We start from the raw sequence: 26,644 nt of genomic DNA on the forward strand, positions 1-26,644 counted from the left end.
TAGCTCCATATGGCGGTATTATTTAGGCACTGGACATATCTCATTAGCTCCATATGTTGGTAATATTTATTCACTGGACATATCTTATTAGCTCCATATGACGGTATTATTCAGACTCTGGACATATCTCATTCGTCCCATGTCGGTATTATTTATTCACTGGACATATCTTATTAGCTCCATATGACGGTATTATTTTGGCACTGGACATATCTTATTAGCTCCATATGACGGTATTATTTTGGCACTGGACATATCTTATTAGCTCCATATGGCGGTATTATTTAGGCACTGGACATATTTTATTAGCTCCATATGGCGGTACTATTTAGGCACTCGACATATCTTATTAGCTCCATATGACAGTATTATTTAGACACTCGACATATCTTATTAGCTCCATATGGCGGTATTATTTAGACACTGGACATATTTTATTAGCTCCATATGGCGGTATTATTTAGGCACTGGACATATCTTATTATCTACATATGGCGGTATTATTTAGGCACTTGACATTTGATATTAGCTATGAATGACAGTGCCACAGTATATGGGCCTTACATGTATTTTCTCGGAGCCAGGTGCCAGTAACTTGGTATATGATATTGGCGCTGTATGGCGGTATTATTTTGCCTCTGTATTTCACAGTACTGTTTTCTTTACAGCTCCATTTTCTGTACCAAGAATCGAGGTTTTGCCTTCTCTCAATTTCACCGAAGGAGGAAACATGTCGGTGAAATGTACTTTTCAGGAAGGTCGGAGACGGTCAAATGACGTGAAGCTGACGCTGCAGAAGGACGGCCACATTGTCAACAGCTCCACCACCAGCACGCTGACCTACCACCGGGTCGCCATGGTGGAAGACATGGGCAACTACACCTGCAAGGTGGAGAGCAAAAGGACCTCCAAGTCCAGCAGCGCCAAGGTAGACATAGCCGGTGAGTGCTCCCTGCGCCCACCATGCGGGGTCTCCACGTAACAAGCCCACCTCAGGCCCTGCGCACCACCTGATCGCTCTTTTTTTATCCCTCTCATTTACTTTTCAGAACTTTTCCCAAGACCTCGACTAACTCTGAAGAAAAGCTCCAAGAACGAGTTCATCAACGAGCAAGACAACATCGAACTGAGATGCTCCGTCCCTGGATTACCGACTGAAGTTTCCAACCGTCTGCCCTATAAATTCATAGAAACCAGACAAAAGAGGAAATCCACCAGGCCGGGAGGCAAATTTCCCATGTCAGCAATTGAGAAGTATAGCGGATCCTACGTGTGTCAGGTCACCATAGCCAACATCACCAAAGAAAGTGAACCCCTGGACCTGCAGATCTACGGTGAGTATAAGGAGGTCACTAACTAATAGGGAGGATATCAACATTTACATTGAGGGGCCACAAACCCGAGCCATTAACAGATTTACGACAGCCGCATTATGCAGCCTGCGCTGTGCTGTGTTACATGCAGGCTCTATGAATATACATGAAAACCTATTGCAAATATCTTTGTAGTTTTCCAATGCAGCAGAAGATTGATAACATTTGCCTCATCTCTTAATATCAGCTCCGGTCAAGAACCCCGTCCTGACGCACATCATGAAGAGTAACAAGTCGGTGGTCCTTGGAGATACCCTAGAACTGACGTGCAAGATCCAGTCCGGGACGCCACCCATTACATATTCCTTGCTCAGAGGAAAAGATCTGTTGCGCGAACAGATCGTTGACGGAGTCAAGGAAGCTCGATTTCTCGTCAATTCGTCCAGTTCTCATGACTTGGGACAGTACAGCTGTCAAGCGAGCAATCGAAACACCCAAAGTACCGGGAAGTACAGCAACATTGTGAACGTCACCGTCATCAGTAAGTCCCAGTAACGTTGCTGTATGGAGGATTATGTGCATGCACTGGGGGGTGACTAGAGCCCTGCAGGGGTGGGCAACTACCTCCCACTGCAGGAGGGTCCGACCCATGCTCTTCTCGAAATGTGGATCCTGTTCTCTTACACATAAGAATAGGAAACACCAGATAAAACTAAGCAAAATGCTGCACTGCTATATATGGGAGGCAGAAACACTAACAGTGAACACAGGCTGCACTGCTATCTATGGGAGGCAGAAACACTAACAGTGATGACATGCTGCTTTGCCTTCTATCTAACTAGATTTAGACATGTTGTAGAACTTCTCAAATAGTTGATTTTGAGGTCCATTAGATGATATACTCTAGTGTAACACCCCTTTAGGGCTACCACTGTACACTGGGTGTTATGAGGGGTCTCACCTCTCTAGGGCGCAGTGCCTCCACCCGAATCTTGATTGGAGCTCTCTCTCTGGGACTGCAGAAGGACGGTTATCTTCTGCCAGGGACTGATTCGGGAAGCCCCTGCCACAGCTCAGTACACACTCACAGGGAACAGGAGTAAAACCGTTTAACAGGTTTATTACTATACAGCAGAATTGAGGTGGGTGTAAAGGAATAACATACATTACAAGTAACGGTGCTCTATAAAAGTCATATACACATCACAATCTACTTCTACTCCGACCCTGCAAATATAACGTAGCAGGTTTTCCCTTTTTGTATTAACTCAGTCCAAACGTTGGGGCCCAGTTGCCGCGGATGTTGGCGCGCAAATTAGAACCGTTGGTGCACTTAGATGAATATTAATGTCAATAGTCTGGGTTGTAGTGTACTCACTGTAAATAGAGCTGGTAGAACCACAAGTCTCAGAAGGGCACTCACTGTGTGTCTCAAACAGTCGGATGGGTCTCTGGACACCAGCTGGGGTCGGCAGGATTCAGGCCTTTATACGGTGGGAGTGCCGGAAGAACTCTCCGAGTCCTTGATGTAACTTGCTTCAGAGGGTGACAGGACCGCGCTCTCTCCAGCAGCGCGGGTATCTCAGAGGGGGCCGCCACACTCGGCAGCGTAGAGGAATGCAGATCCACACCGCTCCGTCCCTCACAGCAAGCTGCCACGCTCCTTCTCCTCTGAACTTTCACTTTCTGCCCAGCTCCCTCCCCCAAGTCCCTCCTCCTCCAATCCACTCTCTCTCCTTCTATCCTTCCAGGCTGTGTCATCTGACTGAAACAAGGGTCCCTGGGAATTGTAGTCCACTGCAGCTCAGGGGAAAAGCAGTTAATGTCTGTAGGTCCCTGTTTAACAGCAGCTGCAAAGCTCTTCTTAGTGTCTGTAAGTTCCAGTATACCGGTAGCTGCTCTGACAGTTCCATGTGCAGGTGTTACACTAGTCACACCCAAAGCTGCATACACAATTCTGAACTTTGTCATTTGGTGTGGCAAAGTTGGACTATCTCTGGAGTAGCCGCCCCATTATCCCCCTTTCTTGTTTCCTGCAGTCCCCATTAGCAGCACTCATCTGAAAATCATCCCGTCCGATGGGGATGTGGAGGAGGGCTCCAATCTGACCTTGGTGTGTCGGGTGGAGGTCGGGACGCTGCCAATCAACTTCCTATTCTTCAGAAAGAAGGGCAGCGAGATTCTTCTGCAGAACGTGACCGAGACCCAGAACCAGTACAGCGTTCACTACCTGCCGAATTTCAGCAAACAAGAGGACGGCGCCTACTACTGTGCAGCCTCCAACCGGGCGCAGAAGGAGGTCCGGAGCCAGACCAAAGAGGCTAGAGGTGAGGACCTGCTACAATCGAGGGGTACATGGGGGGCCAGAGGTGGTACTCCACTCACATTTGGAGCTGCAGAAAGCACTTTACTGCCTCCCTGTGGGACATCTAGACAGATGAGAGGGACCCTCGGGGGTGGAAATACCACTGCTGCAGCCGGCAGGGGCCCAGGAGGTCAGAGGGCAACATCCACCTCCATAGCAGGTGAGATTGTGCTTTATGTAATGCTATTGGAAGGTTCTGTCTGTGCCCACCCCTCCTTCTCTGTGCCCACCCCTGAGGATCCTCCTCTGTGCCCACCCCTGAGGAACCTCCTCCTGTGTATCCACTCCTTCTCTGTGCCCACCCCTGAGGATCCTCCTCTGTGCCCACCCCTGAGGAACCTCCTCCTTTGTATCCACCCCTCCTTCTCTGTGCCCACCCCTGAGAATATTCACCTGTGCCCACCCCTGAGGAACCTCCGCCTGTGTATCCACCCCTCCTTCTCTGTGCCTACCCCTGAGGATCCTCCTCTGTGCCCACCCCTGAGGAACCTCTTCCTTTGTATCCACCCCTCCTTCTCTGTGCCCACCCCTGAGGATCCTCCTCTGTGCCCTCCTCTGAGGAACCTCCTCCTTTGTATCCACCCCTCATTCTCTGTGCTCACCCCTGAGGATCCTCTTTCGCTTTACCCGCCCCCCGAGGATCCTCCTCTGTGCCCTCCCTCTGTTCCTGCCACTGAGGATCCTCCTGTCATTAAAATAGTAAGAATTTCTCCCTCCCCGACCCCTCTTCTTCCCCCCTCCCCTATAGTATTTGTTAAAAGAGAAGAGCTTACACTTCGGCCAGTGGCATCTATGCAAATTAACACACACAGCAGAAGTGACTTGTAAGCAAATGCTAGCACAAATAAATAAATCTACAGCTAGGTGACAAGGTTTTATTCCCGGGACGTCAAAAGGAATTTAACAGAAGTCTGCAGCCGGGCCGGAGCTGACACGAAATATGGAATAACTAAAGTTCCATACGTCCGATAATAATTGGACCCATATTTTTAGTGACAGGGTCAGCTAAGGAACAATATACTTATTTTCCTGTAGCTGTAAGCCCCTCCGGGGAGCGGTAACATAAGGTAACCAAATAACAGACCGCAGCTATATCGTGTGTGGCCTCTGGAGAAAGGTAAATTCATAATAGAAAATATAGTATCACTTTAGGGCTTCTGTGATCAACCAACGATAAGTTTTCGCAAAAGCCAGATACTTTTAATAAAAATGTGAAGGCTGGAGTCCAGCCCACATGATGTCATCTCAGGGGGTGTGTGGGCAGTTGCTCCCCTTCGACATAAAACATCCCACTGAGGATGGATCGGTATTCATTTCCAGGAGTATATATTTTATATAGCAAAAGATAAGGATCACGTTCGGTAACGGTCAAATCTGGAGTGCCTTCTTTGTAAGATCCTTTTGTATTTTTCATAAACTCTGCCTCCCTTTTAGATTAAATATAGAATTTAATAATCCTGTTTCTTTTGTAATCGTTCCCTCCCCCGAAGCCATATATGCTACCAGAAAGCAGGAGTCCGACCAGGCCTGTATTATAGTTCAAACTCGGTCGGTGGTGGCAGCGAATAATAACAATTGGGCTATCGTGAAGCTGGCAGTAACTGTATGGGGGCGTATACACATATTCCATGCGTTGGAATTCGGAGGTGTGACGCCATATGCTTTCTGCTCGCTTGCCGATAGCTAAGTTTTGAGTAATCGGGATCATGTGCTCGCGAATCCCTACTCAATCCTGTGAATTCTTGACAGAGTGACTGCAGCGATGGGATATTGTGCGATCTCCCTGGTGTCATCGCTGGCATCCCTGAGACCTCCTCTATGCTTGCCCATGAGGATCCTCCTCCTCAGAGCCCACCCCTCCTTCTCTGTGCCCGCCTCTGAGGATCCTCCTCTGTTCCTAGGCTTGAGGATCCTCCTCCTTTGTGCCCACGCTCCTTCTCTGTGCCCTCCCCTGAGGATCCTCCTCTGTGCCCTCCGCTGAGGATCCTCCTCTGTGCCTGCCCCTGAGGATCCTCCTCTGTGCCTGCCTCTGAGGATCCTGCCCTGTGCCCTCCCCAGAGCATCCTCCTCTGTGCCTGCCCCAGAGCATCCTCCTCTGTGCCTGCCCCAGAGCATCCTCCTCTGTGCCTGCCCCAGCGCATCCTCCTCTGTGCCTGCCCCAGACGATCCTCCTCTGTGCCTGCCCCAGACGATCCTCCTCTGTGCCTGCCCCCAGCGGATCCTTCTCTGTGCCCTCCCCTGTGGATCCTTCTCTGTGCCCTAACCTGAGGATCCTCCTCTGTGCCTCCCCTGAGGATCCTTCTCTGTGCCCTCCCCTGAGGATCCTTATCTGTGCCCTCCCCTGAGGATCCTCCTTTGTGCCCAACCCTGAGGATCCTCTTTCTCTGTGCCCACCCCTGAGGATCCTCTTTCTCTGTGTCTCCTCTGTGCCCTCCCCTGAGGATCCTTCTCTGTTCCCTTCCCTGAGGATCCTTCTCTGTTCCCTTCCCTGAGGATCCTCCTCTGTGCCCTCCCCTGAGGATCCGTATTCTCTGTGCCCTTCCCTGAGGATCCATATTCTCTGTGCCCTCCCCTGAGAATCCTCCTCTGTGCCTCCCCTGAGGATCCTCTTTCTCTGTGCCCACCCCTGAGGATCCTCTTTCTCTGTGCCTCCTCTGTGCCCTCCCCTGAGGATACTTCTCTGTGCCCTCCCCTGAGGATCCTCCTCTGTGCCTCCCTTGAGGATCCTCCTATGTGCCCTTCCCTGAGGATCCTCGTCTGTGCCTCCCCTGAGGATCCTCGTCTGTGCCCGCCTCTGAGGATTCATATTCTCTGTGCCCTCCCCTGAGGATCCTCTTTCTCTGTGCCTCCTCTGTGCCCTCCCCTGAGGATACTTCTCTGTTCCCTCCCCTGAGGATCCTCCTCTGTGCCTCCCCTGAGGATCCTCCTCTGTGCCTCCCCTGAGGATCCTCCTCTGTGCCCTCCCCTGAGGATCCTTCTCTGTGCCTGCCTCTGAGGATCCTCCTCTGTGCCCTCCCCTGAGGATCCTCCTGTGTGCCTCCCCTGAGGATCCTCCTCTGTGCCCTCCCCTGAGGATCCTCCTGTGTGCCTCCCCTGAGGATCCTTCTCTGTGCCCGCCTCTGAGGATTCATATTCTCTGTGCCCTCCCCTGAGGATCATCTTCCTCTGTGCCCTCCCCTGAGGATCATCTTCCTCTGTGCCCTCCCCTGAGGATCCTTCTCTGTGCCTCCCCTGAGGATCCTCCTCTGTGCCTCCCCTGAGGATCCTTCTCTGTGCCTGCCTCTGAGGATCCATATTCTCTGTGCCCTCCAGTGAGGATCTTCTTCCTTTGTGCCCTCCCCTGAGGATCCTTCTCTGTGCCCGCCTCTGAGGATTCATATTCTCTGTGCCCTCCCCTGAGGATCATCTTCCTCTGTGCCCTCCCCTGAGGATCATCTTCCTCTGTGCCTCCCCTGAGGATCCTCCTCTGTGCCTCCCCTGAGGATCCTTCTCTGTGCCCGCCTCTGAGGATTCATATTCTCTGTGCCCTCCCCTGAGGATCATCTTCCTCTGTGCCCTCCCCTGAGGATCATCTTCCTCTGTGCCCTCCCCTGAGGATCATCTTCCTCTGTGCCCTCCCCTGAGGATCCTTCTCTGTGCCCGCCTCTGCGGATCCTTCTCTGTGCCCGCCTCTGAGGATCCATATTCTCTGTGCCCTCCAGTGAGGATCCTCTTCCTTTGTGCCCTCCCCTGAGGATTTTCCTCCGTTACTGGGCACATCCACATATTGGGGATGCGCTGTATCAGCTTCTGACAAACTGGGGGTCTTACGCTTGTATTTTGCCTCTTTTAGCGGTCCTCGCCACCTGGAAGAAGGGGGTTATCGGCACATTCGTCCTACTGATCGTCCTGGCCGCCACTGCCATCTGTGCGTACCTGCACATGGACAAGAAGAAAAAGGGTAAAGACAACAGCAGCCCCCGTCTGCCTAATCCTTTATGCATCGGCTAGGATGTTGGGGGGCTTCATGGACTTTGCATGATATCAGACATTGCAGCCCTCAGGGGGCATCCTGCTCTCCAGACACAGCGCCCCTGGTGTGATCATTACCAAATGCATCATTGACACCTGTCTGCTGGTCAGCGTCAGCAAAAGGGTTAATGACATCCTCCTTATTAGGCAATAGCAGTATTGTATAAGTGATAATAGCATCCCTGGTGGCCTAGGAGACCGGAGACGTTAGTCTTATTACCCCTGGTAAGCTAGTGGGGTGAAGTGTAGGGGTGAGGACAGTAAAGACGTGAAGGAGCTGATGGCAGCATCCCTGGTGGTCTAGGAGACCGGAGACGTTAGTCTTATTACCCCTGGTAAGCTAGTGGGGTGAAGTGTAGGGGTGAGGACAGTAAAGACGGTTCCTGGTGGTCAACGGACGTGAAGGAGCTGATGGCAGCATCTCTGGTGGTCTAGGAGACCGGAGACGTTAGTCTTATTACCCCTGGTAAGCTAGTGGGGTGAAGTGTAGGGGTGAGGACAGTAAAGACGGTCCCTGGTGGTCAACGGACGTGAAGGAGCTGATGGCAGCATCTCTGGTGGTCTAGGAGACCGGAGACGTTAGTCTTATTACCCCAGGTAAGCTAGTGGGGTGAAGTGTAGGGGTGAGGACAGTAAAGACGTGAAGGAGCTGATGGCAGCATCCCTGGTGGTCTAGGAGACCGGAGATGTTAGTCTTATTACCCCTGGTAAGCTAGTGGGGTGAAGTGTAGGGGTGAGGACAGTAAAGACGTGAAGGAGTTGATGGCAGCATCCCTGGTGGTCTAGGAGACCGGAGACGTTAGTCTTATCACCCCCGGTAAGCTAGTGGGGTGAAGTGTAGGGGTGAGGACAGTAAAGACGTGAAGGAGCTGATGGCAGCATCCCTGGTGGTCTAGGAGACCGGAGATGTTAGTCTTATTACCCCTGGTAAGCTAGTGGGGTGAAGTGTAGGGGTGAGGACAGTAAAGACGTGAAGGAGCTGATGGCAGCATCCCTGGTGGTCTAGGAGACCGGAGACGTTAGTCTTATTACCCCTGGTAAGCTAGTGGGGTGAATTGTAGGGGTGAGGACAGTAAAGACGTGAAGGAGCTGATGGCAGCATCCCTGGTGGTCTAGGAGACCGGAGACGTTAGTCTTATTACCCCTGGTAAGCTAGTGGGGTGAAGTGTAGGGGTGAGGACAGTAAAGACGTGAAGGAGCTGATGGCAGCATCCCTGGTGGTCTAGGAGACTGGAGACGTTAGTCTTATCACCCCCGGTAAGCTAGTGGGGTGAAGTGTAGGGGTGAGGACAGTAAAGACGTGAAGGAGCTGATGGCAGCATCCCTGGTGGTCTAGGAGACCGGAGACGTTAGTCTTATTACCCCTGGTAAGCTAGTGGGGTGAAGTGTAGGGGTGAGGACAGTAAAGACGTGAAGGAGCTGATGGCAGCATCCCTGGTGGTCTAGGAGACCGGAGACGTTAGTCTTATCACCCCCGGTAAGCTAGTGGGGTGAAGTGTAGGGGTGAGGACAGTAAAGACGTGAAGGAGTTGATGGCAGCATCTCTGGTGGTCTAGGAGACCGGAGACGTTAGTCTTATCACCCCCGGTAAGCTAGTGGGGTGAAGTGTAGGGGTGAGGACAGTAAAGACGTGAAGGAGCTGATGGCAGCATCCCTGGTGGTCTAGGAGACCGGAGACGTTAGTCTTATCACCCCCGGTAAGCTAGTGGGGTGAAGTGTAGGGGTGAGGACAGTAAAGACGTGAAGGAGCTGATGGCAGCATCCCTGGTGGTCTAGGAGACCGGAGACGTTAGTCTTATTACCCCTGGTAAGCTAGTGGGGTGAAGTGTAGGGGTGAGGACAGTAAAGACGTGAAGGAGCTGATGGCAGCATCCCTGGTGGTCTAGGAGACTGGAGACGTTAGTCTTATCACCCCCGGTAAGCTAGTGGGGTGAAGTGTAGGGGTGAGGACAGTAAAGACGTGAAGGAGCTGATGGCAGCATCCCTGGTGGTCTAGGAGACCGGAGACGTTAGTCTTATCACCCCCGGTAAGCTAGTGGGGTGAAGTGTAGGGGTGAGGACAGTAAAGACGTGAAGGAGCTGATGGCAGCATCCCTGGTGGTCTAGGAGACCGGAGACGTTAGTCTTATCACCCCTGGTAAGCTAGTGGGGTGAAGTGTAGGGGTGAGGACAGTAAAGACGTGAAGGAGCTGATGGCAGCATCCCTGGTGGGTCAGGACAGTGAAAGCATTATGGCTAACGTCCCTCCTGGGATCAGACAGCAAAGGGTTTAATACCTTCCCTTATGGCAGGACAAAAAAAAAATACTGGTAAAGTATATGATAAAAAAATCCCTGGTGGTCTTCCCTAGATCAGGGGTCAATCATTTTTGTACTGGTGGTCCAGTGCAGTGAACTGGGTTGTAACAAAGTCTCAGATGACCCATTGTGATATATATGGCAATAGTAATAACACAGGTGGTCTGTGGTAGTAAATGGGTTAATGATAACATCCCTGGTGGTCTTGGGTAGTAGGTGGGTTAATGGTAACATTCCTGGTGGTCTAGGCCAGTAGGTGGGTTAATGATAACATCCCTGGTGGTCTTGGGTAGTAGGTGGGTTAATGGTAACATCCCTGGTGGTCTAGGGTAGTAGGTGGGTTAAAGATAACATCCCTAGTGGTGTAGGGTAGTAGGTGGGTTAAAGATAACATCCCTGGTGGTCTAGGGTAGTAGGTGGGTTAAAGATAACATCCCTGGTGGTCTAGGGTAGTGGATGGGTTAATGATATCATTCCTGGTGGTCTAGGGTAGTAGGTGGGTTAATGGTAACATCAATGGTGGTCTAGGGTAGTAGGTGGGTTAAAAATAACATCCCTCATGGTCTAGGGCAGTAGATGGGTTAATGGTAACGTCCCTGGTGGTCTAGGGGAGTATAAAAGTTAATGATAACATCCCTGGTGGTCTAGGGTAGTAGGTGGGTTAATGGTAACATCCCTGGTGGTCTAGGGTAGTAGATGGGTTAATGATAACATCCCTGGTGGTCTAGGGTAGTAGATGGGTTAATGATAACATCTCTGGTGGTCTAGGTTAGTAGAAGGGTTAATGATATCATCCCTGGTGGTCTAGGGTAGTAGATGGGTTAATGATAACATCTCTGGTGGTCTAGGGTAGTAGGTGGGTTAATGATATCATCCCTGGTGGTCTGGGTAGTGGATGGGTTAATAATAACATCCCTGGAGGTCTAGGGTAGTGGATGGGTTAATGATAACATCCCTGGCGTTCTAGGGTAGTAGAAGGGTTAATGATAACATCCCTGGTGGTCTAGGGTAGTAGGTGGATTAATGATAACATCCCTGGTGGTCTAGGGTAGTAGGTGGGTTAATGATAACATCCCTGGTGGTCTAGGGTAGTAGATGGGTTAATGATAACATCCCTGGTGGTCTAGGGTAGTAGATGGGTTAATGATAACGTCCCTGGTGGTCTAGGGTAGTAGGTGGGTTAATGATAACATCCCTGGTGGTCTAGGGTAGTAGAAGGGTTAATGATAACATCCCTGGGGGTCTAGGGTAGTAGAAGGGTTAATGATAACATCCCTGGTAGTCTAGGGTAGTAGATGGGTTAATGATAACATCCCTGGTGGTCTAGGGTAGTAGATGGGTTAATGATAACATCCCTGGTGGTCTAGGGTAGTAGGTGGGTTAATGATAACATCTCTGGTGGTCTAGGGTAGTAGGTGGGTTAATGATAACATCCCTGGTGGTCTAGGGTAGTAGGTGGGTTAATGATAACATCCCTGGTGGTCTAGGGTAGTAGATGGGTTAATGATAACATCCCTGGTGGTCTAGGGTAGTAGATGGGTTAATGATAACATCCCTGGTGGTCTAGGGTAGTAGGTGGGTTAATGATAACATCCCTGGTGGTCTAAGGTAGTAGGTGGGTTAATGATAACATCCCTGGTGGTCTAGGGTAGTAGATGGGTTAATGATAACATCCCTGGTGGTCTAGGGTAGTAGATGGGTTAATGATAACATCCCTGGTGGTCTAGGGTAGTAGGTGGGTTAATGATAACATCCCTGGTGGTCTAAGGTAGTAGGTGGGTTAATGATAACATCCCTGGTGGTCTAGGGTAGTAGAAGGGTTAATGATAACATCCCTGGTGGTCTAGGGTAGTAGAAGGGTTAATGATAACATCCCTGGTGGTCTAAGGTAGTAGGTGGGTTAATGATAACATCCCTGGTGGTCTAGGGTAGTAGATGGGTTAATGATAACATCCCTGGTGGTCTAGGGTAGTAGGTGGGTTAATGATAACATCCCTGGTGGTCTAAGGTAGTAGGTGGGTTAATGATAACATCCCTGGTGGTCTAGGGTAGTAGAAGGGTTAATGATAACATCCCTGGTGGTCTAGGGTAGTAGAAGGGTTAATGATAACATCCCTGGTGGTCTAAGGTAGTAGGTGGGTTAATGATAACATCCCTGGTGGTCTAGGGTAGTAGATGGGTTAATGATAACATCCCTGGTGGTCTAGGGTAGTAGATGGGTTAATGATAACATCCCTGGTGGTCTAGGGTAGTAGGTGGGTTAATGATAACATCCCTGGTGGTCTAGGGTAGTAGAAGGGTTAATGATAACATCCCTGGGGGTCTAGGGTAGTAGAAGGGTTAATGATAACATCCCTGGTAGTCTAGGGTAGTAGAAGGGTTAATGATAACATCCCTGGTAGTCTAAGGTAGTAGAAGGGTTAGTGATAACATCCCTGGTAGTCTAAGGTAGTAGATGGGTTAATGATAACATCCCTGGTGGTCTAAGGTAGTAAATGGGTTAATGCTAACATCCCTGGTGGTCTAGGGTAGTAGAAGGGTTAATGATAACATCCCTGGTGGTCTAGGGTAGTAGAAGTGTTATTGATAACATCCCTGGTGGTCTAAGGTAGTAGAAGGGTTAATGATACCATCCCTGGTGGTCTAAGGTAGTAGATGGGTTAATGATAACATCCCTGGTGGTCTAAGGTAGTAAATGGGTTAATGGTAACATCCCTGGTGGTCTAGGGTAGTAGGTGGGTTAATGATAACATCCCTGGTGGTCTAGGGTAGTAGGTGGGTTAATGATAACATCCCTGGTGGTCTAGGGTAGTAGGTGGGTTAATGATAACATCCCTGGTGGTCTAGGGTAGTAGGTGGGTTAATGATAACATCCCTGGTGGTCTAGGGTAGTAGAAGGGTTAACGATAACATCCCTGGTGGTCTAGGGTAGTAGAAGGGTTAATGATAACATCCCTGGGGGTCTAGGGTAGTAGAAGGGTTAATGATAACATCCCTGGTGGTCTAAGGTAATAGAAGTGTTAATGATAACATCCCTGGTGGTCTAGGGTAGTAGATGGGTTAATGGTAACATCCCGGGTGGTCTAGGGTAGTAGAAGGGTTAATGATAACATCCCTGGTGGTCTAGGGTAGTAGAAGGGTTAATGATAACATCCCTGGTGGTCTAGGGTAGTAGAAGGGTTAATGATAACATCGCTGGTGGTCTAGGGTAGTAGATCGGTTAATGGTAACATCCCTGGTGGTCTAAGGTAGTAGAAGGGTTAATGATAACATCCCTGGTGGTCTAGGGTAGTAGAAGGGTTAATGATAACATCCCTGGTGGTCTAAGGTAGTAGGTGGGTTAATGATAACATCCCTGGTGGTCTAGGGTAGTAGATGGGTTAATGATAACATCCCTGGTGGTCTAGGGTAGTAGAAGGGTTAATGATACCATCCCTGGTGGTCTAGGGTAGTAGATGGGTTAATGATAACTACCCTGGTGGTCTAGGGTAGTAGGTGGGTTAATGATAACATCCCTGGTGGTCTAGGGTAGTAGGTGGGTTAATGATAACATCCCTGGTGGTCTAGGGTAGTGAATGGGTTAATGATAACATCCCTGGTGGTCTAGGGTAGTTGGTGGGTTAATGATAACATCCCTGGTGGTCTAAGGTAGTAGATTGGTTACTGGTAGCATGTCTGGTGGTCTAGGGGAGTAGATGGGTTAATGATAACATCCCTGGTGCTCCGAGTTTGTGGAAATGTTAATGATAATATTCCTGGTGCTCCGGGTTTGTGGAAGGGTTAATGATAACATCCCTGGTGGTCCTGGTTTGTGGAGGTTCTTGCACCCTTCTGTGTATCCACCTTTGTGAAATTTGCTTTAAATCCTGGAAGTTTAATTTTCTCTTTTTTTTGCAGGTAAAGACATCACACCGAAGAAGATCAGGTAATCTGTCCGGTGGGGGCCACTATCATGTGTCCGGGAGGGGTCAGTATCATGTGTCCGGGAGGGACCACTATCATCTGTCCGGTGGGGGCCACTTTCATCTGTCCGGTGGGGGCCACTATCATCTGTCCGGTGGGGGCCACTATCATCTGTCCGGGAGGGGCTACTATCATCTGTCCAGGAGGGGCCACTATCATCTGTCCGGGAGGGGCCACTATCATCTGTCTGGGAGGGGCCACTATCATCTGTCCGGTGGGGGCCACTATCATCTGTCCAGGAGGGGTCACTATCATCTATCCGGGAGGGGCCACTATCATCTGTCCGGGAGGGGCCACTATCATCTGTCCGGGAGGGGCCACTATCATCTGTCCGGGAGGGGCCACTATCATCTGTCAGGGAGGGGCCATTATCATCTGTCTGGGAGGGGCCACTATCATCTGTCCGGGAGGGGCCACTATCATCTGTCTGAGAGGGGCCACTGTCATCTGTCCGGGAGGGGCCACTATCATCTGTCAGGGAGGGTCCACTGTCATCTGTCCGGTGGGGGCCACTATCATGTGTCCGGGAGGGGCCACTATCATCTGTCAGGGAGGGGCCATTATCATCTGTCTGGGAGGGGCCACTATCATCTGTCCGGGAGGGGCCACTATCATCTGTCCGGTGGGGGCCACTATCATGTGTCCGGGAGGGGCCACTATCATCTGTCCGGGAGGGGCCACTATCATCTGTCCGGGAGGGGCCACTATCATCTGTCAGGGAGGGGCCACTATCATCTGTCCGAGAGGGGCCACTGTCATCTGTCCGGTGGGGGCCACTATCATCTGTCCGGTGGGGGCCACTATCATGTGTCCGAGAGGTGCCACTATCATCTGTCCGGGAGGGGCCACTATCATCTGTCTGGGAGGGGCCACTGTCATCTGTCCGGGAGGGGCCACTATCATCTGTCTGGGAGGGGCCACTATCATCTGTCCGGGAGGGGCCACTATCATCTGTCCGGTGGGGGCCACTATCATGTGTCCGGGAGGGGCCACTATCATCTGTCCGGGAGGGGCCACTGTCATCTGTCCGGGAGGGGCCACTATCATCTGTCTGGGAGGGGCCACTATCATCTGTCCGGGAGGGGCCACTATCATCTGTCCGGTGGGGGCCACTATCATGTGTCCGGGAGGGGCCACTATCATCTGTCCGGGAGGGGCCACTATCATCTGTCCGGTGGGGGCCACTATCATGTGTCCGGGAGGGGCCACTATCATCTGTCCGAGAGGTGCCACTATCATCTGTCTGGGAGGGGCCACTATCATCTGTCTGGGAGGGGCCACTATCATCTGTCTGGGAGGGGCCACTATCATCTGTCCGGGAGGGGCCACTATCATCTGTCCGGTGGGGGCCACTATCATGTGTCCGGGAGGGGCCACTATCATCTGTCCGGGAGGGGCCACTGTCATCTGTCTGAGAGGGGCCACTGTCATCTGTCCGGGAGGGGCCACTATCATCTGTCAGGGAGGGTCCACTGTCATCTGTCCGGTGGGGGCCACTATCATCTGTCCGGGAGGGGCCACTATCATCTGTCCGGGAGGGGCCACTATCATCTGTCTGGGAGGGGCCACTATCATCTGTCTGAGAGGGGCCACTGTCATCTGTCCGGGAGGGGCCACTATCATCTGTCCGGGAGGGGCCACTATCATCTGTCAGGGAGGGGCCACTATCATCTGTCCGGTGGGGGCCACTATCATGTGTCCGGGAGGGGCCACTGTCATCTGTCCGGGAGGGGCCACTATCATCTGTCAGGGAGGGGCCACTATCATCTGTCCGGTGGGGGCCACTATCATGTGTCCGGGAGGGGCCACTATCATCTGTCCGGGGAGGGGGGGACGCCGCTCAATTCCTGCATAATAATCACTGTAATCGCCGGTCTTTCCTCCTTAATTAACAGATTATCAAAGCCCCCGACCACAAACAGTGAGAAGCCGGCGGAGGAGACGAAAGGCGAGGAGCCATTAATAGGTGAGAACAGGGCTACATCTAATGGAGGAGTCACCTCCAGAGCTGCACTCACTATTCTGCTGTTACATCGTGTCTTATCCTCCAGCCACCTCCAGAGCTGCAGTCACTATTCTGCTGTTACATCATGTCTTATCCTCCAGCCACCTCCAGAGCTGCAGTCACTATTCTGCTGTTACATTGTCTTATCCTCCAGCCACCTCCAGAGCTGCAGTCACTATTCTGCTGTTACATCAGGTCTTATCCTGCAGTCACCTCCAGAGCTGCAGTCACTATTCTGCTGTTACATCATGTCTTATCCTCCAGCCACCTCCAGAGCTGCAGTCACTATTCTGCTGTTACATCATGTCTTATCCTCCAGCCACCTCCAGAGCTGCACTCACTATTCTACTGTTACATCATGTCTTATCCTCCAGCCACCTCCAGAGCTGCAGTCATTATTCTGCTGTTACATCGTGTCTTATCCTGCAGTCACCTCCAGAGCTGCAGTCACTATTCTACTGTTACATCATGTCTTATCCTCCAGCCACCTCCAGAGCTGCAGTCACTATTCTGCTGTTACATCAGGTCTTATCCTGCAGTCACCTCCAGAGCTGCAGTCACTATTCTGCTGTTACATCATGTCTTATCCTCCAGTCACCTCCAGAGCTGCAGTCACTATTCTGCTGTTACATTGTGTCTTATCCCCCAGTCACCTCCAGAGCTGCACTCACTATTCTACTGTTACATCATGTCTTATCCTCCAGTCACCTCCAGAGCTGCAGTCACTATTCTGCTGTTACATTGTGTCTTATCCCCCAGTCACCTCCAGAGCTGCACTCACTATTCTACTGTTACATCATGTCTTATCCTCCAGTCACCTCCAGAGCTGCAGTCACTATTCTGCTGTTACATTGTGTCTTATCCTCCAGTCACCTCCAGAGCTGCACTCACTATTCTACTGTTACATCATGTCTTATTCTCCAGTCACCTCCAGAGCTGCAGTCACTATTCTGCTGTTACATCGTGTCTCATCCTCCAGTCACTTCCATAGCTGCACTCACTATTCTGCTGTTACATCATGTCTTATTCTCCAGTCACCTCCAGAGCTGCAGTCACTATTCTGCTGTTACATCTTGTCTTCTCCTCCAGTCACCTCCAGAGCTGCACTCACTATTCTGCTGTTACATCGTGTCTTCTCCTCCAGTCACCTCCGGAGCTGCAGTCACTATTCTGCTGTTACATCGTGTCTTATCCTCCAGTCACCTCCAGAGCTGCAGTCACTATTCTGCTGTTACATCTTGTCTTCTCCTCCAGTCACCTCCAGAGCTGCACTCACTATTCTGCTGTTACATCGTGTCTTCTCCTCCAGTCACCTCCGGAGCTGCAGTCACTATTCTGCTGTTACATCGTGTCTTATCCTCCAGTCACCTCCAGAGCTGCAGTCACTATTCTGCTGTTACATCGTGTCTCATCCTCCAGTCACCTCCGGAGCTGCAGTCACTATTCTGCTGTTACATCATGTCTTATCCTCCAGTCACTTCCAGAGCTGCAGTCACTATTCTGCTGTTACATCGTGTCTTCTCCTCCAGTCACCTCCAGAGCTGCAGACTTGTTGTGACGCCTCTGTTGCGGGGTCTCGGCTGTGACCACGTTGTCTTTCTATGACAGGTAGTGCTGAGAATGATGAGGAGCGTTACATTGTGGTGAAGGCTGCAGAGCAGAGCTCAGGTAGAGGATGCTGGGTGCAGTAGTCCCGCGGTCAGTCCCCTCCATGCAGTGTTATCACCATGTTGTCTACTTCATTCTCTACAGGAAACAACCAGCACAACCAAGAGGGGGCGCACACAGCGGCCGACGGGACCAGTGCTGAAGCCGACCAAGGTGACCCCAATAATGGACCGTCCCCCAGTATAGAGCTCATGTGTAATACTGACCATAACCCTTGTATGCGGCAGGGGGGCGGTGTATACTGTATAGGGGGATGCAGTGTATACTGTATAGGGGGATGTAGTGTATACTGTATAGGGGGATGCAGTGTATACTGTATAGGGGATGCAGTGTATACTGTATAGGGGATGCACTGTATACTGTATAGGGGGATGCAGTGTATACTGTATAGGGGGATGCAGTGTATACTGTATAGGGAGATGCACTGTATACTGTATAGGGGGATGCAGTGTATACTGTATAGGGGGATGCACTGTATACTGTATATGGGGATGCAGTGTATACTGTATAGGGGGATGCAGTGTATACTGTATAAGGGGAAGCAGTGTATGCTGTATAGGGGGATGCACTGTATACTGTATAAGGGGATGCAGTGTATGCTGTATAGGGGGATGCAGTGTATACTGTATAGGGGGATGCAGTGTATGCTGTATAGGGGGATGCACTGTATACTGTATAAGGGGATGCAGTGTATGCTGTATAGGGGGATGCACTTTATGCTGTATAGGGGGATGCAGTGTATGCTGTATAGGGGAATGCAGTGTATACTGTATAAGGGGATGCACTGTATACTGTATAGGGGGATGCACTTAATGCTGTATAGGGGGATGCAGTGTATACTGTATAGGGGGGTGCAGTGTATACTGTATAGGGGATGCAGTGTATACTGTATAGGGGGATGCAGTGTATACTGTATAGGGAGATACACTGTATACTGTATAGGGGATGCAGTGTATACTGTATAGGGGGATGCAGTGTATACTGTATAGGGAGATGCAGTGTATACTGTATAGGGGGATGCAGTGTATATTGTATATGGAGATACACTGTATACTGTATAGGGGATGCAGTGTATACTGTATAGGGAGATACACTGTATACTGTATAGGGGATGCAGTGTATACTGTATAGGGGGATGCAGTGTATACTGTATAGGGGATGCAGTGTATACTGTATAGGGGGATGCACTGTATACTGTATAAGGGGATGCAGTGTATACTGTATAGGGGGATGTAGTGTATACTGTATAGGGGATGCAGTGTATACTGTATAGGGAGATGCAGTGTATACTGTATAGGGGGATGCAGTGTATATTGTATATGGAGATGCGCTGTATACTGTATATGGGGATGCACTTTATGCTGTATAGGGGGATGCAGTGTATACTGTATAAGGGATGCAGTGTATACTGTATAAGGGATGCAGTGTATACTGTATAGGGGGATGCACTGTATACTGTATAGGGGGATGCACTGTATGCTGTATAGGGGGATGCAGTGTATACTGTATAGGGGGATGCAGTGTATACTGTATAGGGGGGTGCAGTGTATACTGTATAGGGGATGCAGTGTATACTGTATAAGGGGATGCAGTGTATACTGTATAAGGGGATGCAGTGTATACTGTATAGGGGATGCAGTGTATACTGTATAGGGGGATGCAGTGTATACTGTATAGGGGGATGCAGTGTATACTGTATAGGGGGATGCAGTGTATACTGTATAAGGGGATGCAGAGTATACTGTATAGGGGGGCGGTGTATACTGTATAGGGGATGCACTGTATACTGTATAGGGGGATGCACTGTATACTGTATAGGGGGGTGCAGTGTATACTGTATAGTGGGATGCAGTGTATACTGTATATGGGGATGCACTGTATACTGTATATGGGGATGCAGTGTATACTGTATAGGGGGATGCAGTGTATACTGTATAAGGGGATGCAGTGTATGCTGTATAGGGGGATGCACTGTATACTGTATAAGGGGATGCAGTGTATGCTGTATAGGGGGATGCACTTTATGCTGTATAGGGGGATGCAGTGTATGCTGTATAGGGGAATGCAGTGTATACTGTATAAGGGGATGCACTGTATACTGTATAGGGAGATGCACTTAATGCTGTATAGGGGGATGCAGTGTATACTGTATAGGGGGGTGCAGTGTATACTGTATAGGGGGATGCAGTGTATACTGTATAGGGGATGCAGTGTACACTGTATAGGGGGATGCACTTAATGCTGTATAGGGGGATGCAGTGTATACTGTATAGGGGGGTGCAGTGTATACTGCATAGGGGATGCAGTGTATACTGTATAGGGGGATGCAGTGTATACTGTATAGGGAGATACACTGTATACTGTATAGGGGATGCAGTGTATACTGTATAGGGGGATGCAGTGTATACTGTATAGGGAGATGCAGTGTATACTGTATAGGGGGATGCAGTGTATATTGTATATGGAGATACACTGTATACTGTATAGGGGATGCAGTGTATACTGTATAGGGAGATACACTGTATACTGTATAGGGGATGCAGTGTATACTGTATAGGGGGATGCAGTGTATACTGTATAGGGGATGCAGTGTATACTGTATAGGGGGATGCACTGTATACTGTATAAGGGGATGCAGTGTATACTGTATAGGGGGATGCAGTGTATACTGTATAGGGGATGTAGTGTATACTGTATAGGGTGTAACGGGTCTGGGAGGCGGAACGTCTGAGCTACTATACAAGGGGGCGGTCCTTGTAAGGGAGCGGGTGGCGACCAGGGTAGACGGGCAGGAGGTCACAGCAGGTGACTGGGACAGTCTCTGAATGAACGGACAGGAGGTCACGGCAAGTGACCGGGGCAGTCTCTGGATGAACGGGCAGATGGTCACGGCAAGTGACCGGGGCAGTCTCTGGGTAAAGGATTGGTACGACCTGTGGCGGCTGATGATAGACGTGAGCTCCCAGGTGAGCAGGCGAGAGTCTCTGGATAAACGGGTGGTCACAGCACGTGACGGCAGAGCCTCCAGGAAGACCAGCGGACAGGCGGCAGATGAGCGCTCCCAGGTGAGCGGGCAAGCTGGTCCATAGACAGACTGACAGGAGTTGTAAGGCAGACCGTCAGACCTCAGGATATCAGGCAGGAATTAGACAGCAAACTGGCAGGAATCTGGCAGGTAACTGGCAACGGGACCTGAGGGCTGAAGCAGAGTAGTGAACAGTGCAACAACATTGCTCGGGCACCTCCATTTTGGAGGAGGTGCCTTTTATATGGGAGGTCCTCCGGCAATTGGCCGGGGACTCCTTAGGACGGCGCGCGCGGTCCCTTTAAGAGAGGGGGAGCGTGCGCGCACGCGCCCTAAGCACACTGCCGGGGAAGGAGCGCGTGCCGGAAGCAGCGGGGAGAGAAGCGCTGGAGGACGCCGCGCCAGGAGCGGGGAGGTGAGAGGGACGGCGTCTCTGCCTAGAACGGGGCAGAGACGCCGATGCTACAGTACCCCCCCCTTTAGGCCCCCTCTTTTTTTGGCCAGAAAGAAATTTCTCAAGGAGAAGCGGGGCGTTGATGTTCTCCCTGGGTTCCCAAGTTCTCTCCTCAGGACCAAACCCCTTCCAATCTACCAGAAAAAAGGTCTTTCCTCTTACCCTCTTGGAGGCCAGAATACTCTCTACCTCAAAGACGTCATCAGCGGAAACCGGAGCAGGAGGGGCACCTGGATTTTTGGAAAAAAAGTTAAAGACAACGGGTTTGAGGAGAGATACGTGGAAGGAGTTGGGGATCCGTAGGGTGGCCGGGAGTTTTAATTTGTAGGCCACAGGGTTAATTTGCCTGAGGACTTCGAAGGGGCCGATGAATCGAGGACCCAACTTGTAGGAGGGTACTTTGAGCCGCACATGTTTGGATGAGAGCCAAACCTTGTCTCCCGGACGGAATTGGGGCGGATCCAGACGTCTCTTATCAGCATATCTCTTCATCCGCTCAGAGGAGAGAAGAAGAGCGGACCTGGTGCTCTCCCAAATAGTAGAAAATTCGCTGACAAGAGACTCCGCAGCAGGGTTGTCCACAGAAACGGAGACAGGAAGTGGAATCCGGGGATGTTGGCCACCGACTATAAAGAACGGGGATTTGGAAGAGGACTCGCTCTCATGGTTGTTATAAGAGAACTCGGCCCATGGTAGGAGATCCACCCAGTCCGAGTGGTGAGCATCAACGAAGTGCCGGAGGTAGCTGGACAAGATCTGATTGATCCGCTCCACTTGACCATTGGACTGAGGGTGGTAAGCGGAGGAGAAATCCAGGGTAATGTCCAGCAGCTTACATGTGGCTCTCCAGAAGCGAGAGGTGAACTGAACCCCACGATCCGACACGATGTGGAGGGGCAGACCATGGAGACAGAAGATGTGGCGGATAAAGTCTTTAGCCAGCTCGGGTGCAGACGGAAGACCAGGCAGGGGAATGAAGTGGGCCATCTTAGAAAAACGGTCAGCGACAACCCAAATGACAGTACAACCGGCAGAAACTGGAAGGTCGGTGATAAAGTCCATAGCGATGTGTTGCCAAGGAGCAGCAGGTACGGGAAGGGGCAAGAGATGGCCGGCAGGTAGATGTCGGGGAACTTTGTTACGGGCACAGGATGAACAGGCCGCGACGAAGTCTACCACGTCCTTACGCAGGGTAGGCCACCAGTAATGCCGGGTAATAAGTTGGAAGGTCTTCTTTTGGCCAGCATGGCCAGCTAGTTTAGAAGAATGTCCCCAGCGAAGAACCCTCTCCCGATCTGGCACAGCTACGAACGTCTTACCGGGTGGAAGACGAGTCAGATCCAAGGGGGCCACATTCATCACCTTGGAGGAGTCGATGATGTGCGTAGGTTCCTCCTCTTGATCGGAGGACAGGAAGGATCGGGACAAGGCATCAGCTTTGACGTTCTTGTCCGCCGGACGGAAATGAAGAATGAAGTCGAAGCGGGCAAAAAACAACGACCACCGGGCCTGGCGAGGATTGAGTCTCTGGGCATTTTGGAGATATGCCAGGTTTTTGTGATCCGTGTAGATAATTACCGGGTAGAGAGCCCCTTCAAGCAGATAGCGCCACTCTCCCAGTGCCAATTTGATGGCTAGCAATTCCCGGTCTCCAATGGAGTAGTTGCACTCCGACGAGGAGAAGATTTTGGAGAAGAAGCCGCACGTTACCATTCTCCCGGTAGAAGACTTCTGGGTGAGCACCGCTCCGGCTCCGGAGGAGGAGGCATCAACCTCCAGGTAGAATTGTTTATTACAGTCCGGACGGTGCAGGACGGGAGCAGAGGCGAAGGCTTTCTTTAGGGAAAGGAAGGCCTCCTCGGCTTCAGGCGACCATGTCCTGGGGTTAGCCCCCTTACGGGTAAGTGCAGATATGGGAGCAGTCCGAGACGAGAAGTGTGGGATGAAAAGACGATAATAATTAGCGAAGCCCAGGAATCGCTGTATCGCCTTCAAACCTTCAGGACGAGTCCATTTTAGAACGGAAGAGAGCTTCTCGGGATCCATTTGCAGACCTGTTTGGGAGATGACATAGCCCAAGAACGGAAGGGAGGTCTGATCGAAGAGGCACTTCTCGTATTTGGCGTAAAGGTGGTTCTGCCGAAGCCTAAGCAGGACCTGACGAACATCCCTCCGGTGTGTGGGGAGATCCGGAGAGAAGACCAAGATATCGTCCAGGTATACCACTACGCAGGAGTACAGGAGGTCACGGAAGATGTCGTTGACTAGTTCCTGAAAGACCGCGGGAGCATTACAGAGACCGAAGGGCATCACAAGGTACTCGTAGTGACCGTCCCGGGTATTGAATGCCGTCTTCCACTCGTCTCCTTGACGGATACGGACCAGATTATACGCTCCTCGTAGATCCAGCTTGGAGAAGATCCTGGCGCCCTTGAGACGGTCAAACAATTCGGAGATGAGTGGCAGGGGATATTTGTTTTTTACCGTGATGAGATTGAGTCCTCTGTAGTCAATACAGGGACGTAGCGAGCCGTCTTTCTTTTTGACAAAGAAGAATCCGGCTCCAGCCGGGGAGGTAGATTTTCAGATAAATCCCCTAGCCAGATTCTCCTCTATGTACTCAGACATGGCTCGGGTCTCGGCTGCAGACAACGGGTAGATACGCCCACGGGGAGGAGTGGTGCCAGGTACCAGGTCGATCGGGCAATCGTATGGCCTATGGGGTGGCAACGTCTCAGCTTCCTTCTTACCGAAGACGTCCGCATAGGGCCATTAGGGAGCCGGGAGACCAGGTAAGTTAGCTGGAGTAGGCTGAGGGCGAAGTGGACGGACCGGGACCAGGCAGGTCCTATGGCAGTCAGGACCCCATCGGAGTACTTCACCGGACCGCCAGTTCAATACGGGTTCATGTGTCTGGAGCCAAGGTAGACCTAGCAACAGGGAGTGAGAAAGTCCGGACAGCACATGGAATGAGATCTCCTCAGAGTGCAGCATTCCCACCTGCAGGGTTATGGGTTCGGTGATGAGCAGGATGGTCTCCGAGAGAAGTCTTCCATCCACGGAGGCGACTGACAATGGTTCAGCCAGGGACTTGGTGGGAATATGGTTTCTCTCTACCAGAGACTGGGAGATGAGGTTTCCAGCAGCTCCAGAATCCAGATGGTCGAGTTCAAAGAGACGGTTTTCTCCCCAAGCAATAGAAACCGGTAAGGTCAGAGACGGAGAGGGCTTACTTTTGTCTAGGACGACCTCTCCGAGTGGTCCTAGACACTGGCGTTTCCCGGCTTTTCCGGGCAGGAACGGATGAAGTGCTTCATACTGCCACAGTAGAAACAGCTTCCCTCGGCTCGGCGAGATTCTTGGCGAGAACCGACCATCTTGGTCTGGTCGACCTGCATAGGCTCAGGAGAGTGTAGCTGAAGAGAGACGGAGGGAGTGACGGGTTTCTGAAAAGTAGGAGCTAGACGTGGTAACCTCCTCTCACGGGTGACCTCTTTGGCACGCTCCTGGAACCGCAGGTCAATCCGGGTGGCAAGAGTTATTAGGTCATCGAGAGTGGTAGGAATGTCCCGACCGGCAAGTTCATCTTTAATACGGCCGGAGGGCTGAAGCAGAGTAGTGAACAGTGCAACAACATTGCTCGGGCACCTCCATTTTGGAGGAGGTGCCTTTTATATGGGAGGTCCTCCGGCAATTGGCCGGGGACTCCTTAGGACGGCGCGCGCGGTCCCTTTAAGAGAGGGGGAGCGCGCGCGCGCACGCCCTAAGCACACTGCCGGGGAAGGAGCGCGTGCCGGAAGCAGCGGGGAGAGAAGCGCTGGAGGACGCCGCGCCAGGAGCGGGGAGGTGAGAGGGACGGCGTCTCTGCCTAGAACGGGGCAGAGACGCCGATGCTACATAGGGGATGCAGTGTATACTGTATAGGGGGTGCAGTGTATACTGTATAGGGGATTCGGTATATACTTTATAGGGGGATGCAGTGTATACTGTATATGGAGATGCAGTGTATACTGTATAGGGGGATGCAGTGTATGCTGTATAGGGGGATGCACTGTATACTGAATAGGGGATGTAGTGTATACTGTATAGGGGGGTGCAGTGTATACTGTATAGGGGGATGCACTGTATGCTGTATAGGGGGAAGCACTGTATACTGTATAGGGGATGCAGTGTATACTGTATAGGGGGATGCAGTGTATACTGTATAAGGAGATGCAATGTATACTGTATAGGGGGATGCAGTGTATACTGTATAAGGGGATGCACTGTATACGGGGATGTAGTGTATAATGTATAGGGGATGCAGTGTATACTGTATAGGGGGATGCACTGTATACTGTATAGGGGGATGCAGTGTATACTGTATAGGGGGATGCAGTGTATGCTGTATAGGGGGATGCAGTGTATACTGTATAGGGGGATGCAGTGTATACTGTATAAGGGGATGCACTGTATACTGTATAGGGGGATGCAGTGTATACTGTATAGGGGGGTGCAGTGTATGCTGTATAGGGGGATGTAGTGTATACTGTATAGGGGGATGCAGTGTATACGGGGATGTAGTGTATAATGTATAGGGGATGCAGTGTATACTGTATAGGGGGATGCACTGTATACTGTATAGGGGGATGTAGTGTATACTGTATAGGGGGTGCAGTGTATGCTGTATAGGGGGATGTAGTGTATACTGTATAGGGGGATGCAGTGTATACTGTATAGGGGGATGCAGTGTATACTGTATAGGGGATGCAGTGTATACTGTATAGGGGGATGCACTGTATACTGTATAGGGAAATGCAGTGTATACTGTATAGGGGATGCAGTGTATACTGTATAGGGGATGTAGTGTATACTGTATAAGGGGATGCACTGTATACTGTATAAGGGGATGCACTGTATACTGTATAGGGGGATGCAGTGTATACTGTACGGGGGGATGCACTGTATACTGTATAGGGAGATGCGCTGTATACTGTATAGGGGGATGCAGTGTATACTGTATAGGGGATGCACTGTATACTGTATATGGGATGCACTGTATACTGTATAGTGGATGCACTGTATACTGTATAGGGAGATACACTGTATACTGTATAGGGAGATGCGCTGTATACTGTATAGGGGGATGCAGTGTATACTGTATAGGGAGATGCAGTGTATACTGTATAGGGAGATGCAGTGTATACTGTATAGGGGGATGCACTGTATACTGTATAGGGGGGTGCACTGTATACTGTATAGGGAATGCAGTGTATACTGTATAGGGGGATGCAGTGTATACTGTATAGGGGGATGCAGTGTATACTGTATAGGGGATGCACTGTATACTGTATATGGGATGCACTGTATACTGTATAGTGGATGCACTGTATACTGTATAGGGAGATACACTGTATACTGTATAGGGAGATGCGCTGTATACTGTATAGGGGGATGCAGTGTATACTGTATAGGGAGATGCAGTGTATACTGTATAGGGAGATGCAGTGTATACTGTATAGGGAGATGCAGTGTATACTGTATAGGGAGATGCAGTGTATACT

At 50.8% G+C, this 26,644-nt stretch overlaps 1 protein-coding gene across 2 annotated transcripts in view; it reads left to right on the forward strand.

Moving 5' to 3' along the window:
- Nucleotides 1-26,644, forward strand: part of PECAM1 (platelet and endothelial cell adhesion molecule 1) — a 104,145-nt gene that overhangs the window by 6,776 nt on the left and 70,725 nt on the right. Inside the window, exons 5-13 of one of the 2 annotated variants that reach the window (XM_073660310.1) lie at nt 669-941; nt 1,050-1,334; nt 1,561-1,854; nt 3,353-3,640; nt 7,511-7,618; nt 13,884-13,911; nt 15,845-15,915; nt 17,563-17,622; nt 17,707-17,775. In XM_073660310.1, the coding sequence (XP_073516411.1) occupies nt 669-941; nt 1,050-1,334; nt 1,561-1,854; nt 3,353-3,640; nt 7,511-7,618; nt 13,884-13,911; nt 15,845-15,915; nt 17,563-17,622; nt 17,707-17,775 (1,476 nt within the window). The remainder of the gene's footprint in view (nt 1-668; nt 942-1,049; nt 1,335-1,560; nt 1,855-3,352; nt 3,641-7,510; nt 7,619-13,883; nt 13,912-15,844; nt 15,916-17,562; nt 17,623-17,706; nt 17,776-26,644) is intronic. The other variant, XM_073660311.1, reaches the window with a different exon arrangement.

This window comes from Phyllobates terribilis, unplaced genomic scaffold, assembly GCF_046119375.1.
Source record: "Phyllobates terribilis strain yellow unplaced genomic scaffold, ASM4611937v1 Scaffold_25__1_contigs__length_18738178, whole genome shotgun sequence".
Lineage (NCBI taxonomy): Eukaryota > Metazoa > Chordata > Amphibia > Anura > Dendrobatidae > Phyllobates > Phyllobates terribilis.